At 44.4% G+C, this 21039-nt stretch overlaps 1 protein-coding gene across 4 annotated transcripts in view; it reads right to left on the reverse strand.

The window, feature by feature from the left end:
• Positions 1-16737, reverse strand: part of SETDB1 (SET domain bifurcated histone lysine methyltransferase 1) — a 38578-nt gene extending 21841 nt beyond the window's left edge. For 2 of the 4 annotated variants that reach the window (XM_033197114.1, XM_033197116.1), the window contains exons 1-7: positions 16489-16643; positions 15034-15304; positions 12534-12685; positions 3827-3861; positions 2051-2150; positions 1109-1234; positions 744-945 (exon numbers count right to left, since the gene is read on the reverse strand). In XM_033197114.1, the coding sequence (XP_033053005.1) occupies positions 744-945; positions 1109-1234; positions 2051-2150; positions 3827-3861; positions 12534-12685; positions 15034-15293 (875 nt within the window). In that variant the 5' untranslated portion in view covers positions 15294-15304; positions 16489-16643. The other 2 variants (XM_033197115.1, XM_033197117.1) reach the window with 2 other exon arrangements.
• Between the last annotated feature and the right edge of the window lie 4302 nt (positions 16738-21039).

Here is a 21039-nt window from a genome sequence, read left to right on the forward strand (position 1 = left end):
GACATTCCAGTCTTCCTGTTTTTCTTTCTTCCCAACTTGAGAGTTAGGAGTTCTCCCTTAATTTAACCAATGCCTCCCTACTTTTTCAAAAAACACATATACATATAAGTATTTTTGAGATGGAGTATCCTTCTGTCACCCAGGCTGGGGTGCAGTGGTGCAGTCTTGGCTCATGGCAACCAATGCCTCCCAGGTTCATGCGACTCTCCTGCCTCAGCCTCCCAAGTAGCTGGGATTACAGCCATGCGCCACCACACCCAGCTAATTTTTGTATTTCTAGTAGACAGGGTTTCACCAGTTGGGCAAGCTGGTCTCGAACTCCTGATCTCAAGTGATCCACTTGCCTTGGTCTCCCAAATGGCTAGGATTACAGGCACGAGATATTGGGCCCAGCCAAAAAACAGATATTCTTTTTCCTCTATCAGATTCCTATGCTGCTAAAAACCATTTAGTCTCCATCTCTTTCTTCTGTGTGAATCCCCTATTCCCCTGATCATTAATCCTCGTTATTCTCTTCCTAGTTTTCTCTTTGAGGAAAGAAAAGGAGAAAAACTTAATAAAAAAGAAGGAGAAAGAGGAAGAAAGAATCACCCACATGACTCCTGTGGTAAAGAAAGAGTAAAGGTTTCAGTCCACTAGGGACTAAGAAGACAAAAGCTAATTGTGAGATCTGGTCTATGGCACGAACAGGGCAGGTGCTGTGCTCCCAGCCTCTACCCCTTTACAGTCCTCTGTCCAGGTACCTGAGCTTGTTTTTGACGTTTGGTGTCTCAGCTACAATGCCAGCATAGAGCCAGACCTGATTCCCATCTTTGTATTTGGCGACCACCCGACTGCCTACAAACAGCTTGTCAGCAGGAGGGTGGTAATCATAGGCAATATGGTTCCCCGACAGTAGACTCTTTCCTTTGTTGTCAAATTTCACCTTGTATTTCTTCCCCGGCCCTGAGTAAAAGGGAAAGATAAATTTTTTAAAAAACTGCCAGTTTCTGTATAAATCCAGGTTGCTACGTGAGAGACAAATGGGAAGGTTATGGAGAAAAGAAACAATCAGCAGTGGAGGGTGCAGGTTGCCTTTCACGAGTGGTTCCTCCAAGTCTGCACATACCAACTGTCTGGATGGCAATAAGGGTGCCTTTGTGCCATGTCTTAGTTCTCTTCTTGCCCAGAATTCGCATGCTGACTATCAGGTCACCATCTTTGCTTAGTTCTCCAGACATCTGACTCAAGGTTCCTATAGAAGAAGCAAAGTTATTCTAAAGAGTTATGACATAGATTGGGTAGAGAACGGGAAGGTAAAGAGGGTAGTATGGTAATTAGGGAAAGTGGGGTAATTTCTTTTTTTGAGAAGGAGTCTCGCTCTGTCCCCAGGCGGGAGTGCAGTGGTGCGATCTTGGCTCACTGGAACCTCTGCCTCCCAGGTTCCAGCGATTCTCCTGCCTCAGCCTCCCGAGGAGCTGGGACTACAGGCACGCACCACTATGTCCAGCTAATTTCTGTATTTTTAGTAGAGATGGGGTTTCACCATGTTAGCCAGAATGGTCTCTATCTTTTGACCTCATGATCCGCCTGCCTTGGTCTCCCAAAGTGCTCGGATTACAGGCATGAGCCACTGTGCCCGGCACATCTGGAGAATTTTTAAACATTTTTTTTTTAGAGATGGGGTTTCACTATGTTGCGGAGGCCGGTCTTTAATGCTGGGCCTCAAGTGATCCTCCTGCCTCAGCCTCCCAAAGCTGCTGGAATTACAGATGTGAGCCACCACACCTGGCCTCAAACCTTTTTTTAACAAGAGTCTGAGTGATTCTCTTCTCCCTAATCTCCACCTGGAAGTAGTCATGAGGATGGAAACAAGTCTAAATGTAGGACGCTAAAGAGGTATTAAGATAAAACCATCACAGACTGGAAAATCACCATCCATGTAATTGGGATTTCATAACTACTAAGGATAATGAGTCTGGCATGTCACAATTAGTAGACATGAGACTTAAGATGAAATCTCTGTAAGAATTCACCTCCCATCTGTACCCAGATATTTCTTGACCCTAACCTTTATGCAGATCCTGGGAACTGCTCTTCTTGTTGACAGCATCCATGAACTTCTGAACATCTTGAGCTGACTTTCTTAAGGCAGCCATAGCTTCACGGAGCTACAGAAAAGGGGATGAGGAAAACAAGTTTTGAAACAGTAGCAAGGGTTACAAGTAACTTCAGAATAAGAAACACCTTGTATTTCACAGAACAAAATGGAGTGAGTTGAATGAGTTATGTTTGGAAGCTTATGGTTACTTTATCTGGCAAAGCTGCCCTTTCATTTTTTTTTTTTTTTTTGAGATGGAGCTTAGCTCTTGTTGCTCAGGCTGGAGTGCAATGGCACGATCTTGGCTCACCGTAACCTCCACTTCCCGGGTACAATTGATTCTCCTGCCTCAGCCTCCCAAGTAGCTGGAATTACAGGTATGCGCCACCATGTCCAGCTAATATTTTGTATTATTATTTTTTTGAGATGGAGTCTGGCTCTGTTGCCCAACCTGGAGTGCAGTGGCACAATCTCGGCTCACCGCAACCTCTGCCTCTCAGGTTCAAGTGACTCACCTGCCTCAACCTCCAAAGTAGCTGGGATTACAGGCATGTGCCACCATGCCCAACTAATTTTTGTGTTTTTAGTAGAGACAGGGTTTCACTATGTTAGCCAGGCTGGTCTCGAACTCCTGACTTCGTGTTCTACCTGCCTCAGCCTCCCAAAGTCCTGGGATGACAGGTGTGAGCCACTGTGCCCGGCCTAATTTTGTATTTTTAGTAGAGACAGGGTTTCTCCATGGTTAGGCTGCTCTCGAACTGCCAACCTAAGGTGATCCACCTGCCTTGGCCTCCCAAAGTGCTGGGATTACGGGCGTGAGCCACCATGCCTGGCCTCTTTTTTTTTTTTTTCCGAGACAGAGTCTTGCTCTGTCACCCAGGCTGGAGTGCGGTGGTATGATCTCAGCTCATTGCAACCTCTGCCTCCTGGGTTCCACTGATTCTCCTGTCTCAGCCTCCCTAGTAGCTGGGATTACAGGCATGCACCACCACACTCAGCTAATTTTTGTATTTTTTTAGTAGAGACAGGGTTTCGCCATGTTGGCCAGGCTGGTCTCAAACTCCTGACCTCAGGTGATCCGCCCACCTGGGTCTCCCAAAGTGCTGGGATTACAGGCGTGAGCCAATGCACCCAGCCCAAAGCTGCCCTTGCTTAGAAACCTAGTTCAAAACTCAACGTTTCAATGTCAGGAAGTTTTTCTTGATTAATTTACCTAGCAAACACTGCTAAATCCTACTTTCATACAACACTCCTTTCTAGTGAAAACATTTCCTGCCAACCTCTTTTTGAATTCTTTTTTTTTTGAGACGGAGTCTTGCTCTGTTGCCCAGGCTGGAGTGCAGTGGTGCGATCTCGGCTCACTGCAAGCTCCACCTCCTGGGTTCATGCTATTCTCCTGCCTCAGCCTCCCGAGTAGCTGGGACTACAGGCGCCCGCCACCTCGCCCGGCTAGTTTTTTGTATTTTTTAGTAGAGACGAGGTTTCACTGTGTTAGCCAGGATGGTCTCGATCTCCTGACCTCATGATCCGCCCGTCTTGGCCTCCCAAAGTGCTGGGATTACAGGCTTGAGCCACCGCCCCCGGCCTTGAATTCTTACAACACCAATTAGAGGACTGCAACACAAAGGGCTGATCACAGGGTGGTGAATGATTAGATATTGACAGCTAAAGTGATTAAATGGTTAGGCCAGAAAATTCTATTTTCATATTCTTATCTCTCACCATTCCCTTACCATCCTAACTTACCTTCTGGTCTTTTGGAGTTCGGCTCCCAGCATCACCTATGGACGAGAAGAATTCTAATGAGTGTAAGAGACTTATAGGAACTTCTGGGAAATTCAGAACTAACTTACTGAAAAGCATTATTATGGGAGCATTATTGATAATAACTGAAAATAATCTTGATACAGGTATACACACAAATATAAAGTACTCAAAAGGGTCTGGAAAGACACAAAGTAAATGGCCAGGTATGGTGGTTCACATCTGTAATCCCAGCTACTTGGAAGGTTTAGGTGGGAGGACCACCTGAGGCCAGTTCAAGACTAGCCTGGGCAACATAACAAGAGCCTGTCTCTTAAAAAAAAATTAGGCCAGGTGCGGTGGCTCATGCCTGTAATCCCAGCACTTTGCAAGGCCAAGGTGGGCAGATCACCTGAGGTCAGGAGTTTGAGATCAGCCTGGTCAATGTGGTGAAACCCTGTTTCTACTAAAAATACAAAAATTAGACAGGCATGGTGGCACATGCCTGTAATCCCAGCTATTCGGGAAGCTGAGGCAGAATTATTGGAATCTGGGAGGCAGGGGCTGCAATGAGCTGAGATTGCATCACTGCACTCCAGGCTGGTTGACAGAGCAAGACTCTGGTTCAAAAATAATAATAATAAATAAAAATGTATAGTTCCAGCCTGAGCAACACAGAAAAACCCTGTCCTCACCAAAAAAAGAAAAAAAAAAGGCTGGGTGTGGTGGCTCACACCTGTACTCCCAGCACTTTGGGAGGCCGAGGTAGGCGGATCACCTAATGTCAGGAGTTCCAGACCAGCCTGGTCAACATGGTGAAACCAAATCCCTTCTCTATTAGAAACACAAAAATTAGCCGGGCGTGGTGGCAGGCACCTGTAATCCCAGCTACACGGCTACATGAGAGGCTGAGACAGGAAAATCACTTGAACCCAGGAGGTGGAGGTTGCAGTGAGCCAAGACTGCACCATTGCACTCCAGCCTGGGTGACAGAGTAAGACCCCTGTCTCAAAAAAAAAAAAAAAGTAGGATAAAAGTAAAATGTATAGGCTGATGGTGGTGGCTCAAGCCTATAATCCCAGTACTATGGGAGGCCAAGGTGGGCGGATCACCTGAGGTCAGGAGTTCCAGACCAGCCTGGCCAACATGGTGAAATCCCATCTCTACCAAAAACACAAAAATTAGCTGGGCATGGTGGCAAGTGCCTGTTATCCCAGCTACTCAGGAGGCTGAGGCATGAGAATTACTTGAACTGGGACCCGGGAGGCGGAGGTTGCAGTGAGCTGAGATCGCACCACTGCACTCCAGCCTGGGCTACAGAGCGAGACTCCGTCAAAAAAAAAAAAAGAAAAAAACAGTGTAATTCAGTGGTTTGTGGAAATTAAACTATCATCACTGTCAAATTCTGGAGTGATGAAAAATGTCATCACTCCACAATTTTCCATTCCTCCATCTCCTAAACTCTGGCAATCACAAATTTACTTTCTGTCTCTGCAGATTTGCCTATTCTGAATATCTCATATAAAGAGAATCATGTAATATGTGGTTCCTCATACAAGGTTCATCTATGTTGTACCATGTATCAGTACTTCACTTTTTTACTTTTTATTTTTTTTTTTGAGATGGAATCTTGCTCTGTCGCCAGGTTGGAGTGCGACAGTGCAATCTCAGCTCACCGTAATCTCTACCTCCTGAGTTCAAGTGATTCTTCTGGCTCAGCCACCTAAGTAGCTGGGATTATAGGCACATGCCACCACACCCAGCTAAATTTTGTATTTTTAGTAGAGACAGCCATATTGGCCAGGCTGGTCTCAAACTCCTGACTTCGTGATCCACCTACCTTGGTCTCCCAAAGTGCTAGGATTACACACATGAGCCACCGTGCCCAGCCCCTTCTTTCCTTTTTATGGCTGAATAGTATTTTTTTTTTTTTTTTTTTTTGAGACAGAGTCTCGCTCTGTCACCCAGGCTGGAGTGCAGTGGCCAGATCTCAGCTCACTGCAAGCTCCGCCTCCCAGGTTTCCACCATTCTCCTGCCTCAGCCTCACGAGTAGCTGGGACTACAGGCGCCCGCCACCTCGCCCGGGCAGTTTTTTGTATTTTTTTTTGTAGAGACGGGGTTTCACCGTGTTAACCAGGATGGTCTCGATCTCCTGACCTCGTGATCCACCCATCTCGGCCTCCCAAAGTGCTGGGATTACAGGCTTGAGCCACTGTGCCCGGCCCTGAATAATATTTTATAGCAGTCAATACATGGGTGTATGTGTATACCATATTTGGTTTATCCATTCATCAGCTGATGAACATTTGGGCTGTTTCTACTTCTGCCTATTATGAATAATGCTGATATGAACATTCATTTATTTATCAGTTTTTACATCAACATATGTTCTAATTTCTCTTGGGTATATAGCCAGGAGTGGGTGGGTTATGGTAATTCTATGTTTAACCTTTTGAGGAACCAAAAGACTATTTTCCAAAGTGGCTATAGCATTTTACATTTCCATAAGCAATTTGTAAGGTTTTCAATTGCTCCATATCCTTGTCAACATTTGTTATTGTCTTTTTCAAAAGACAGGTTTTCGTTACGTTGCCCAGGCTGGCCTTGAACTCCTGGGCTTAAATGACCCACCTGCCTCAACCTCCTGAGTAGCCAGGACCACAAGCAAAAGCCAGCACCTGACTCTAATCATTTTAAGTGTACAATTCAGTGGTATTAAGTATATTTATATTGTTGTGCAACCATAACCACCATCCATTTCCAGAACACTTTTCATCTTGCAAAACTGAAACTCTGCACCTATTAAACACTCCCCATTGGCCCCTCCCTCCAGCCTCAGGAGGCCACCATTGAATGCTAGATATCTCATCTAAGTGAAATCATTTGTCTTTTTGTGACTGGCTTATTTCACTTAGCATAATGTCCTCAACATTCCCCTATGTTTGTCTTTTTTTTTTTTTTTTTTTTTTAGTGGCTGCATAATAATCCCTTCGGTGGTAATACTATATATATAATATATATACACACATATATATTATATATACATACATGTCATGTATATATACACACACACATATATAATATATATACAATTTTTTTTTTTTTTGAGATAGATTCTTACTCTGTCATCCAGGCTGGAGTGCAGTGGCCCAATCTCGGCTCACAGCAACCTCCGCCTCCCGGGTCCAAGCAATTCTTGTGCCTCTGCCTCCCTAGTAGCTGAGATTACAGGCACCTACCACCATACCTGGCTAATTTTTGTATTTTTGGTAGAGATGGGATTTCACCATACTGGCCAGGCTGGTTTCGAACTCCTGACCTCAGGTGATCCACCTGCCTTGGCCTCCTGAAGTGCTGAGATTACAGGCGTGAGCCACTGTGAGCAACCCACAGATTTTATTTTAAAAATCAGGCAGGCACGGTGGCACGTGCCTGTAGTCTCAGCTACCTGGGAGGCTGAAGTCGCAGTAAGCTATGATTGCACTACTGTGCTCCAGCCTGGGTTACAGAGTGAGATACTGTCTAAAAAATATATCAAATAAGGTTGAGGTTTCTATGTCCTAAGAACTAGTGACTCTCTTACAGTATATACACTAAAAAGACTCCTGCACATGTGCATCGGGAGACACGTACAAGAGTATTTGCAGTAGTGTTATCTGTAATCTCAAAAAATGTAAATCAATGTCCACAATCAGGAAAATTGATAAACGGTGTCATATGCATACAATGGAATACCATGCTGCAAAAAGTAAATAAGCTAATCATCATGCATCAACACAATGTTGAAGAAGTCAAAGCCAAGGGAGATGTCAGAACTAAATGTAACTCTGAATGCATTCACCTCACTAGCTAAACTATTACAAAAAATAAAAATAAAAAACTCAATACTTAGGAGCCAAGCTAAAAAATTAAAAGTTAAAATAAAAAAATTGAACAGAGGCCGGGCAGGGTGGCTCACGACTGTAATCCCAGCACTTTGGGAGGCCGAGGTGGGTGGATTATGAGGTCAGGAGATCGAGTCCATCCTGGCTAACATGGTGAAACACTGTCTCCACTAAAACATAGAAAAAATTAGCCAGGTGTGTTGGCGGGCACCTGTAGTCCCAGCTACTCAGGAGGCTGAGGCAGAAGAATGGTGTGAACCCGGGAGGTGGAGCTTGCAGTGAGCCAAGATCATGCCACTGCACTCCAGCTTGGGTGACAGAGCGAGACTCTGTCTCAAAAAAAAAAAAAAGAAAAGAAAATACATGACATTGGATGATAGATCCACAGGAAGGAATGAAGAGCAACAGAAATGACAAACAGAAGAACAACAGAAATGACAAACATCTGGGTAAATACGTATTTTTCTTTTCTTCCCTTACCTTCTTTAAACATGAGACTGCTTAAAGCAGTAATTTTAACACTAAATTATTGGCTTTAAACGTGTAGCTATAATATATTTGACAATAGTATCACATAGAGAGTGAAAGTAGAGGTACGCTGGTGCCAAGTGGCTGTATTTTTACCAGAATTAAGTCAGTAGTAATTTGTAATAGATTATGATTAGGTACAGATGCAACCCCTCTTAAGAAAGCTAAAAAAAAAAAGAAAAATCAGGGGCCAGGTGTAGTGGCACACTCCTGTAATCCCAGCACTTTGGGAAGCCAAAGCAGGTGGATCACCTGAGGTCAGGAGCTCGAGACCAATCTGACCAATATGGAGAAACCCTGTCTCTACTGAAAATACAAAATTAGCCGGGCATGGTGGTGCATGCCTGTAATCCCAGCTACTTGGGAGGCTGAGACAGGAGAACTGCTTGAACCCAGGAGGCGGAGGCTGCGGTGAGCCAAGATCCTGCCATTGCACTCCAGCCTAGGCAACAAGAGTGAAAACTCTACCTCAAAAAAAAAAAAAAAAAAAAAGAAAGAAAAAGAAAAATCAGAAGAATGACAGTGGTTTTCCAAAATGTTTGTTTGACTTAAAAGAAGGCAATAAAGAAGAAACAGGGCTAGGCACGGTGGCTCACGCCTGTAATTCCAGCACTTTGGGAGGCTTAGGTGGACAGATCACCTGAGGTCAGTTGTTTGAGATAAGACTGACCAACATAGAGAAACCCTGCCTCTACCAAAAATACAAAAATTAGCCGGGCGTGGTGGCCCGTGCCTGTAGTCCCAGCTACTCGGGAAGTTGAGGCAGGAGAATCACTTGAACCCGGGAGGCAAAGGTTGCAGTGAGCAGAAGTTGCAGTAAGATCATGCCACTGTACTCCAGCCCAGGCAATGGAGCGAGACTCTGTCTTAAAAAGAAAAAAAAAAAAAAAAAAAACAACGAAACAGGCCAGGCATGGTGGCTCAGGTCTATAATCGCAGCACCTTGGGAGGCCAAGGCAGGAGGACTGCCTGAGCTCAGGAGTTCGAGACCGGCCTGGGCAACATAGTGAGACCTTATTTCTACTACAAAAAAAAAAGTTAGTTGGGCGTGGTGGCATGCACTTGTAGTTCCAGCTACTCAGGAGGCTGACGTGGAAGGATCACTTGAGCCCATGAGGTTGAGGCTGCAGTGAGCTATGACCATGCCATCACACTCCAGTCTGGGCAACAGAGTGAGAATTTGTCAATCAATCAATTCATTCATTCATTCATTCATTCAAAAAGACTAAAATTATACAAAGTTTATTCTCTGAACACAATAAAATTGATTAAAAATTAACAACAGAAAGAAATGTAAAAAAATCCCCAAATATTTAGAATCAAACAACCACAAGGAAAATTAAAAATGTCAAGTTGAAAGAAGCTGAAAACACAACATAAAAAAATGTATGATATCCTGAGAGTGACACTGCATGGAAAAAAATTTATGAGATGCAGCAAAGCAATGCTTATGGGAAAATAAATAGCTTTAGAGCTTATGTTAGAAAGGAAGAAAGGTCTAATCAATAATGTGAGCTTCCACTTTGAGAGGCTAGAAAAAGAAGAACAAATCAAACCCTGTAAATAAAAGGAAGAAAATAAACATCACACTGGAATACATTTAATGGGATATCTTGGATTAGATCATAGAACAGAAAAAGTCCAGAAGCTGAATAAAGCCTGGAGTTTATATAAAAGTAATATACCAATGTTTGCTTTTGACATATATACTAGATGAGGGATATATAGGAACTCCATTACTTTTTCAATTTTTCCATAAATCTAAAATTATTCCCAAAATAAAAGATTTTAAAAATCCACAAAGAAAAGTCCAGGCCAAAATGGCCTCAGTACTGAATTTAGCAAACTCTTTAGAAAGAAATATCATTCCATACAAGCTCAGAGGAGGGAACACTTCTCAACTCATTTATAAGGCCAAGATTACCCTGCTACCAAAGGCAAACAAGGACACTACAACCGAACTATAAACCAATAGCCCTCATGAAATAAATGTAAAAAATTTTTTTCTTTTTTTTTAAAAATTAGAGAAGGGGTTTCACCATGTTGCCCAGGCTGGTCTTGAACTCCTGGGCTCAAGCAATCTGCCCAACTCAGCCTCCCAAGATTCTGGGATTACAGGCATAAGTCACAGCATCTGGCCAAGATATATTTTTTTTTTTCTTTAAATCAGCAAATCCAATCCAGCAACATATAAAAAGAATTATACCTCAAGACCAAGGCTGGTTTACTCCAGGAATGCAAGGTTGGTTTAACATCCAAAAAAACAACTACTGTAATACATTCTTAATATGATAAAAGACAAAAGGAACATAGGAGAATGATATAGAAAAAGCTGACAAAATCCAAAATCCAATTTGGCTACGATAAAATCTCTCAAACTAGGATTAGAAGGGGATTCCTTAAATTTAATCAACAGCATCTATAGAAAACCTACTGCTGACATAATTAATGGTTAACAACCAAATGCTTTCATATTAACATCAGGAAGAAGAAAAGGATGTCTTTTTTTTTTTTTTGAGATGGAGTCTTGCTCTGTCGCCCAGGCTGGAGTGCAGTGGTGCGATTTCTGCTCACTGCAAGCTCCGCCTCCTGGGTTCACACCATTCTCCTGCCTCAGCCTCCCGAGTAGCTGGGACTACAGGTGCCCACCACCATGCCTGGCTAATTTTTTTTTTTTTTTTTGGTATTTTTACTAGAGACGGGGTTTCACCATGTTAGCCAGATGGTCTCGAACCTGACCCTGTGATCCACTGGCCTCAGCCTCCCAAAGTGCTGGGATTACAGGTGTGAGCCACTGCACCTAGCCTTTTTTTTTTTTTTTTGAGACACAGTCTCGCTGTCACCCAGGCAGGAGTGCAATGGCACAATCTCAGCTCACCGCAAGCTCTGCCTCCCAGGTTCACACCATTCTCCTGCCTCAGCCTCCTGAGTAGCTGGGACTACAGGTGCCCACCACCACGCCCGGCTAATTTTTTGTATTTTTAGTAAGGACGGGATTTCACCATGTTAGCCAGGATGGTCTCAATCTCCTGACCTCGTGATCCACCCGTCTCAGCCTCCCAAAGTGCCAGGATTACAGGCATGAGCCACCGCACCTGGCCAGGATGTCTGTTCTTAAAACCTTTTTTTTTTTGAAGACAAGAGTTTCCCTTAGTCATCCAGGCTGGAGTGCAGTGGCACGATCACAGCTCACTGCAGCCTCAACTTCCTGTACTTAGATCCTTCCACCTCAGCCTCCCAAGTAGCTGGGATTACTGGGGTGCACCACCATGCCTGGCTACTTTTTTTATTTTTAGTAGAGATGAGGTCTTGCTATGTTGGCCATTCCCGGGATCAGGGGATCCTCCCACCTCAACCTCCCAAAGTGGTGGGATTATAGGTATGAGCCACTGTGCCAGGCCTGCTCTTAAAACATATTCAACACTGTACTGAAGGTTTTAGTGAGTACAATAAGAAAAGAAAAAGAAAAGATATCCAGGGTAGAAAGGAAGAAGTAAAACAGACTTTATTTGCATGAATTAGTTTTAGGAAATCCTAAGGAATCGGCTGGGTGCAGTGGCTCATGCCTGTAATCCTAGCACTTTGGGAGGCCAAGGCGGGTAGATCACAACGTCAAGAGTTCAAGACCAGTCTGGCCAAGATGATGAAACCCTGACTCTACTAAAAATACAAAAATTAGCTGGGTGTGGTGGTGGGGCGGGGTGGGAGGCGCCTGTAATCCCAGCTAGTTGGGAGGTCAAGGCAGAGAACTGCTTGAATCCGGGAGGCGGAGGTTGCAGTGAGCTGAGATTGTACCACTGCACTCCAGCCTGGGCGACAGAGTGAGACCCTGTCTCAAAAAAAAAAAAAAAAAAAAAAAAAGAAAAGAAACAGAAAAGAAAACAAAAGAAAAAGAAAAAAGAAAATCCTAAGGAATCAACAAAAAGCTTCTATAACTATGTGAGTTTAATGAGGTTGTGGGCTACAAGATCAATACACAAAAACCAACCATATTTTTTATATCCTAGCAACAAAACATACACTTACTGTAAGTCCTGGTAATTCCACTCTTTGATGGAATACCCCAAAACAGCGGTTACACAGAATGAGGAAAGCAAAGTAATGCAATCAGGCTGTAGCACACAGGGAACATCTATGATACTAACAATGCTGCATTTTTTTAATAGCCAACTCAGGCAGTTTGAAATATGGAGTTAGTGACAATGGTTTCTCCTCTCTTCTATTATCTTCCATTTGCTCATCTCCCAGTGTTTTAATTTCAATCTTGAGATTTTCCTATCCAAAGCTCATCCCTTACCTGAATCAATACTGAGGACATCATCATCTTCATCAGGAATCTCAATTATTTCTGTAGGCCGGGAAGATTCGTCCTCAGAGCTACTGTCCCGGTATTGTAGTCCCAGCTTGGAGTAGAAGTCCTTCACCAAAGACTCACAATTAGTCACTGCCCTAATATTGGAACACACGCAGAAAAGTCAAAGCCAGAAGAGGAATCAGAGATATAGAATCCATTACAATTTATATATATTTAAGTATATATGGTCCTCAATTTAAACGGGCCACATTCCAAAGTGTCTTTGTTTAGAATTTAAAATGCTTTTTCTATAGAAAAATGTTTTAAATAGTGGTTTAGTTTCCAGACTAGTTCCTCAAAAATCCAAAGTAAGCCCAAAGTACACTACTTTCAAACTTACCTCATTATTTACCTTGCTGTTATCTGAAAATCTATCCTGGCCGGGTGTGGTGGCTCACGCCTGTAATCCCAGCAATTTGGGAGGCTGAGGCAGGTGGATCACTTGAGGTCAGGAATTTGACCTCCCCAGCCTGGCTGACATGGTGAAACCCCATCTCAACTAAAAATACAAAAATTAGTCTGGTGTGGTGGTGCACACCTATAGTCTCAGCTACTTGGAAGGCTGAGACAGGAGAGCTGCTTGAACTCGGGAGGCAGAGGCTGCAGTGAGCTGAGATCACACCACAGCACTCCAGCCTGGGTGAGACAGAGCAAGTCTCTGTCTGAAAAAACAACAACAACAACAACAACAACAAACAAACAAAAAAGACACATGAAAAAACGCTCATCATCACTGGCCATCAGAGAAATGCAAATCAAAACCACAATGAGATACCATCTCACACCAGTTAGAATGGCGATCATTAAAAAGTCAGGAAACAACAGGTGCTGGAGAGGATGCAGAGAAACAGGCACAGTTTTACACTGTTGGTGGGACTGCAAATTAATTCAACCATTGTGGAAGACAGTGTGGCAATTCCTCAAGGATCTAGAACTAGAAATACCATTTGACCCAGTCATCCCATTACTGGGTATATACCCAAAGGATTATAAATCATGCTGCTATAAAGACAAATGCACACATATGATGTTTATTGCAGCACTATTCACAATAGCAAAGACTTGGAACCAAACCAAAGGTCCATCAATGATAGACTGGATTAAGAAAAGGTGGCACATATACACCATGGAATACTATGTAGCCATAAAAAAGGTTAAGTTCATGTCTTTTGTAGGGACATGGATGAAGCTGGAAACCATCATTCTGAGCAAACTATCGCAAGGACAGAAAACCAAACACCACATATTCTCACTCATAGGTGGGAATTGAACAATAAGAACACTTGGACACAGGATGGGGAACATCACATACCAGGGCCTGTTGTGGGGTTGGGGGAGGGGGAAGGGATAGCATGAGGAGATATACCTAATGTCAATGATGAGTTAATGGGTGCAGCACACCAACATGGCACATGAATACATATGTAACAAACCTGCACGTTGTGCACATGTACCCTGTAACTTAAAGTATAATAATAAATTTTTAAAAATGTATTCTAAGTGACAACTAGAGCACTAGAAACAAATCTTTTGGGGGTATAGGAACTGATTAATGCTTCAGAGTTACGTAAGACAGAAATTCTTTACAATCCTCACTCCCTGCATGATCTTACTAGGGAAATGAAGCAATTGTTCTAAGACAGAACACAGGAGGAAGAAGGGGAAAGGACTTAAGACTTGGACTCCCTTACTGCTGATCATGTTAGCTGCTGACAGATGAAAATTATATTTATGGCTGACTGTAAGGTCAGATTTTTTACCATAAACTTCAAGGAAGAGTAAGGTTCTAAACATCTGTACTTCATAAAGTATAAAATTCTTGGTACACAGCCTGGCCAACATGGTGAAACCCTGTCTCTACTAAAAATATAAAAAATTAGCTGGGCGTGGTAGCAGATGCCTGTAATCCCAGCTACTTGGGAGGGTGAGGCGGGAGAATCACTTGAACCTGAGAGGTTGAGGTTGTAGTAAGCCGCAACCACTCCACTGCACTCCAGCCTGGGTGACAGAGCGAGACTCCATCTCAAAAAATAAAATAAGGCCGGGCGCGGTGGCTCAAGCCTGTAATCCCAGCACTTTGGGAGGCCGAGACGGGCGGATCACAAGGTCGGGAGATCGAGACCATCCTGGCTAATACGGTGAAACCCCGTCTCTACTAAAAATACAAAAACTAGCCGGCGAGGTGGCGGCGCCTGTAGTCCCAGCTACTCGGAGGCTGAGGCAGGAGAATGGCGGAAACCCGGGAGGCGGAGCTTGCAGTGAGCTGAGATCTGGCCACTGCACTCCAGTCCGGGCGACAGAGCGAGACTCCGCCTCAAAAAAAAAAAAAAAAAAAAAAAAATAAAATAAAAATAAAATGCTTGGTACAAGGTCATGAACAATTATTCTCTAAAAATATCTCCCAATGGAGAGATTTCCTTCTATTTTTCCATGGAGTTCTCACCTGGATGCATCATCAAATAGCTGGTCAACGTGAGCCACCTCAGATTCTTTCTGTATTACCCATGTCTCTAACTCTGCTAGCTGCTTCTTGCGCTGCTGTACACAATCCATCTTCTCCAGTTCCTCATCGATGAAATGCCGAAGTTCCTCCATAGAGATACCCAGTTCCTCAACCACTGCCTGTTGCAGCTCTGCTATCTCTTCAGACTCCACTGTAGCTGTTGCTGCATCCAAACCAATGCACCCAGGAAGGGAAGACATGCTTTTGTCCTCTGCATGGAACAGAAAACAAATTAAACTGGAGTCCTTATAACTATAATCAATAGAGAATTTCAGTTCCCTAATAAAACTAATTCCTATTCTGCTGCCTGTTATTCTATTCAAATAGTCCATGTTCTCCCTCCCCATTCTCCAGAATCTGATGCTGAGAATTTTAAGCGTTCTTATCTTCTACTACACACTAACAGGCCTGAAAAAGATTTAAAAGTTTGAGAGGGCATGGAGAACATTCATTAAGCAGTAGGGAGCTACTGAAAATAATGTTTTGGGCTAGCACAGTGGCTTCATCTGTAATCTCAGCACTTTTAGAGGCCGAGACAGGAAGGTCGCTTGAGGGCAGGAGTTCAAGACCAGCCTGGGCAACATGGCAAGACTCGTCTTTACAAAAAAAAAAAACAAAAATTAGCCAGGTGTGGTGGTGCATGCCTTTAGTCCCAGCTACTCAGGAGGCTGAGGTGGGAGGATAGCTTGAGCCCAGGAGAGGCTGCTGTAGTGAGCTATGTTCGCACCATGCATTCCAGCTTGGGTGACAAAGCGAGACCCTGTCTCAAAACAAACCAAACTTTAAAAATAATGCTTTGGGATACTGAAGAGAACCAATCCAGAAGAAGATATTTTTGTGGTCTATACGTGTTCCTTAACTAATGTGATAAATCTTTGTATGCTATGCCTAATTTGAACAAAACCTCTACCTGGGGATGGAGTTGATTTGTAACTCACTAATTCAGTGTTTTCTCTTTCATCACTTCTTCCCCTTACATTACTTTGCTTCCATGTGGAAATTTACTTTTTAAAAAGTCTATGATATTCAAAGCTCGCCGCAAAAAGGTTTCCCCCAAAGTACAGAGAAGTAAAGCAAGCTGGGAATAAAACGTGGCTACCTAACATCCACAACCCAAATACTTCACACATTCGTGTGAACTGCTTTTTTAATCAAACGGTTAAAGCAAAACCTAATTTTCAACGCCTCCATTTTCCTTTGCCCACACACCAGCCCACCCCCGTGCTACCTATTCTAGGGGTGCGTCCTACCCATTCGCAAACCCAGTTCAGCCCCGCCCCCGTTCGCCTCTGGGGAAGACTTCCTTCCCACCCTCGCCCGACCCCCTCCCACAAACAAAACATCCCAGATAAGCCTTTGGTCACCAAATAACTCAATTAACAGTATTCCCCACACCTCCCGTCTTCCAGCTTTAAGGGCTCTTTTTCACCAACCAGACCCCAGACTCACAACTCATGGGTCAGCCTCGACGGAAAAGAGCGAAAGCGAAGGGATAAGGGAGGAGGGGGAGGGGAGAAAGCGTGAAGGAGGGAAGGGGAAGCAAAAGAAACGCCCGGAAGCAAACCTTTAGTGCCGTTCCGGTCACCGCGACGGTAGCCCGACGGGGTCAAATCCAAAGTCGCGGGGCGCCCCTCAGAGGCGACGAAAACTAAGGTAACTACGCATGCGTTAAGGAAGAGTCTTCCAGGGGCACACGTGAGAAGCGACTGGCAAGGCAGAGTGGGCGTGGCCAGGAGTATATTACCGAGTCTCCGCCTGTCCTACCACCCTCGACTAGTGGCCGCATTACTACATTCATAGTGTAAAGACTTAGGGAAGCACTCATAGGTTCAGAGCTTTATTCTCTCAGTTTTACTTGAGTTTGTTTTGTTACATAAGTGATACAAATTGTAAAGGCTATCAAAATGTAATAAGAAAAACGTGATAAAATTCTCTCTTGCCCCATCACTTACCACTCCGCTCCTTTCAGGTAATATAGCTTAATTTTCTAGTCTTGTATGCACAAGTTCCTGTATATAGATTTTTGTTGTTTTCATTTAACATGTGAACATTACCTGAAGCCAATAAAAAAGGTAAAACTTGTATTTTTGGCCGGGTGCGGTGGCTCACGCCTGTCATCCCAGCACTTTGGGAGGCCGAGGCGGCGGATCACGAGGTCAGGAGATCGAGACCATCCTGGCTAACACGTTGAAACCCCGTCTCTACTAAAAATACACACACACACAAAATTAGCCGGGTGGTGGGCGCCTGTAGTCCCAGATACTCGGGAGGCTGAGGCAGGAGAATGGCGTGAACCCGGGAGGCAGAGCTTTCGGTGAGCGGAGATCGCGCCACTGCACTCCAGCCTGGGCCATACAACGAGACTCCGTCTCAAAAACAAACAAACAAAAAACAACAACAATAACTTGTATTTTTGACACCTGAATAGTAAGGTTAAACCATATTTGTTTAGATTGTTTTCCGTTCTCAGCCCCGACAAATAGCACAGCAATAAAAATAAACATCCTTTTGAATTAGTACTTTTATTTCTGTAGAAAAGATTCCCCAGGCCGGGCGCTGTAGCTCACGCCTATAATCCCAACATTTTGAGAGGCCGAGGCAGGAGGATTGCTAGAGCCCAGGAGTTCCAAACTGGCCTGGGCAATACGGTGAAACGCCATGTTAACTAAAAATACGAGATTAAAAATGTCAGGCGTGGTAGTTCGCGCCTGTGGTCCCAGCAACTCCGGAGCTGAGGGGGGAGGATCGCTGAGCCCTGGTGGCAGAGGCTTCAGTGAAAGGAGATCGCGCCACTGCACTCCAGCCTAAGTGACCGAGCGAGACTCCGTTTTGAGAGTCCGTCTCAAACACACACACACACACACACACACACACACACACACAATTTTTCATTTAAAAAGTACAAACCAGAACCTTGTGTGTGAGGCTGAAAACAGAGCCCAAGCAGCTAGAACTCCCAAGTCCTTGAAATTCTCTCCTGTTGACCACATTTTCACCTGTGCTCATTTCACCTGCTCACCAGTTTCCTGGGACCACCCTAAGTGCCTATTTCCAATTAAGACAGCAGAAATTGAGGTATGGAGAAGTGAAGGGTTCCTCCAGATAATTGAAATTCATCATGTTATAAACTCATTTCATCATGGTGTCACCTTCTAACCTGAGCTAGAAATTTTAGACATACTGCTCCCTAAACACACACACACACACACACACACACACACACTCTCTATTTATTGAATACTTGCTACATAGCAGGAACTGTTCTAAGCACTTGCCAGTTATTAATTCATTTAAACTTCACAATTTTCCTATGAGGTAAGAACTAATATTATTGTCCCTTTTTTATGGATGAGAAAAGGGAGGCACAGAAATAAATTTCCCAAAGCCACACAGCTAAAAAGTGACAGACCCAGGCAGTTTGGCCATATAGTTGGTGGTCTTTTTTTTTTTTTTGAGACGGAGTCTCGCTCTGTCGCCCAGGCTGGAGTGCAGTGGCCGGATCTCAGCTCACTGCAAGCTCCGCCTCCCGGGTTTACGCCATTCTCCTGCCTCAGCCCCCCGAGTAGCTGGGACTATAGGCGCCCGCCACCACGCCCGGCTAGTTTTTTGTATTTTTTTTAGTATGGACGAGGTTTCACCGTGTTAGCCAGGATGGTCTCGCTCTCCTGACCTCGTGATCCGCCCGTCTCGGCCTCCCAAAGTGCTGGGATTACAGGCTTGAGCCACCGCGCCCGGCCTTAGTTGGTGGTCTTGAACCATTATTCAGTGTGGCTTGTTTCCTCTTCTTTCTTTTCCTATTCTTTTTTTTTTGAGATGAAGTCTCACTCTGTCACCCCAGACTGGAGTGCAGTGGTGCGATCTTGGCCCACTGCAACCTCAGCCTCCCAGGTTCAAGTGATTTTCCTGCCACAGCCTCTCAAGTAGCTGGGACTATGGGTGCCTACCACCACGCCCAGCTAATTTTTATATTTTTAGTAGAGATGGGGTTTCATCATGTTGGCCAGGCTGGTCTCGAATTCCTGACCTCAGGTGATCAACCTGCCCTGGACTCTCAAAGTGCTGGGATTATAGCCATGAGCCACTGCACCTGGCCTCTTTTCCTATTCTATTGGCTTTGTTTAGCTCTTATTTCTTTTCTTTTTCTTTCTTTCTTTCTCTTTTATTTCCTTTTTTGAGATGGAGTCTCGCTCTGTCGCCCAGGCTGGAGTGCAGTGGCGCCATCTCTGCTCACTGCAACCTCTGCTTCCCAGGTTCAAGCATTTCTCCTGCCTCAGCCTCCCCAGTCACCAGCCACCTGATGTGGCCACGGCAGGCTTTTTTTTTTTTTTTTTTTTTTGTATTTTTAGTAGAAACAGGGTTTCACCATGTTGGTCAGGCTGGTCTTAAACTCCCAACCTCAGGTGATCCACCTGCCTCAGCCTCCCAAAGTACTAGGATTACAGGCGTGAGCTACGGCACCCAGCCAGCCCTGCAATATTCTTTAAATCAACAATTCAACTTCTAGGACTTTAAGTGACATATTTTTGTTCGTTTGTTTGTTTGTTCTGAGACAGAGTCTCATTGTGTTGCCCAGGCTGGAGTACAGTGGTGCAAGTGGAGTGCAGTGGAGCCACTGTGCCTAGCTACTACATACTTTTGAATTTGCATACTTTTGAAATGACTCAAGTGCTAAATTATTTTCTGCAGCATAATTGTTTGAAATAGCAAAAGATTTGAAAATAATGTAAATTTCTATTGGCAGGCATTGGTTAAATTATGGCATACTCAAACAATATAATGCTCTTTAACTGTGTTTAAAAAAAAAAAAGCTAGGCTGGGCTCACGCCTGTAATCTCAACACTTCAGGAGGCCGAGGAGGGTGGATCACAAGGTCAGGAGATCGAGACCATCCTGGCTAACACGGTGAAACCTGGTCTCTATTAAAAATACGAAAAATTAGCCGGGCGTGGTGGTGGGCGCCTATAGCTACTCGGGAGGCTGGGGCAGGAGAATGGCATGAACCCGGGAGGTAGAGCTTGCAGTGAGCCGAGATCGTGCCACTGCACTCCAGCCTGGGTGACAGAGCGAGACTCTGTCTCAAAAAAAAAAAAAAAAAAAAAAAAAAGCTAAGGAGGCTGTGCGTGTATTGATGTGGAATAATCTTCAAGATACAATATTAAATAAAAACTGGTGGCCGGGCGCGGTGGCTCAAGCCTGTAATCCCAGCACTTTGGGAGGCCGAGATGGGCGGATCACGAGGTCAGGAGATCAAGACCATCCTGGCTAACACGGTGAAACCCCGTCTCTACTAAAAATACAAAAACTAGCCCTGCGAGGTGGCGGGCGCCTGTAGTCCCAGCTACTCGGGAGGCTGAGACGGGAGAATGGCGTGAACCCGGCAGGGGGAGCTTGCAGTGAGCTGAGATCCGGCCACTGCACTCCAGCCTGGGCGACAGAGCGAGACTCCATCTCAAAACAAAAACAAAAACAAAAACAAACAAACAAAAGCCCTGGTGCAGCACATGGTATATAGTGTGGCATCCTTCGTGTAACTAATGGTAATAATATATGTGTTTTTCTCACATGTACATAAAATACCACTGGAAGGATACGCAAGAAATTTTTAATGTTGGGCCAGGTGCAGTGGTTCTTACCTGTAGTCCCAGAACTTTGGGAGGCTGAGGTGGGTGGATTATTTGAGGTCAGGAGTTCGAGACCAACCTGGCCAATATGGTGAAACCCTGTCTCCACTAAAAATACAAAAATTAGCTGGGCATGGTGGTGGGCGCTTGTAGTCCCACCTACTCGGGAGGCTGAGGCAGGAAAATTGCTTGAACTTTGGAGGCTGAGGTTGCAGTGAACTGAGATCATACCACTACCCTCCAGCCTGGGTGACAGAGTGAGACTCTGTCTCAAAAAAAAGAAAGAAATTGTTAACATTGGTTGTTCGTGAAGAGAGAACAGAAG

This window comes from Trachypithecus francoisi, unplaced genomic scaffold (genome assembly GCF_009764315.1).
Source record: "Trachypithecus francoisi isolate TF-2019V2 unplaced genomic scaffold, Tfra_2.0 Lachesis_group5, whole genome shotgun sequence".
Lineage (NCBI taxonomy): Eukaryota > Metazoa > Chordata > Mammalia > Primates > Cercopithecidae > Trachypithecus > Trachypithecus francoisi.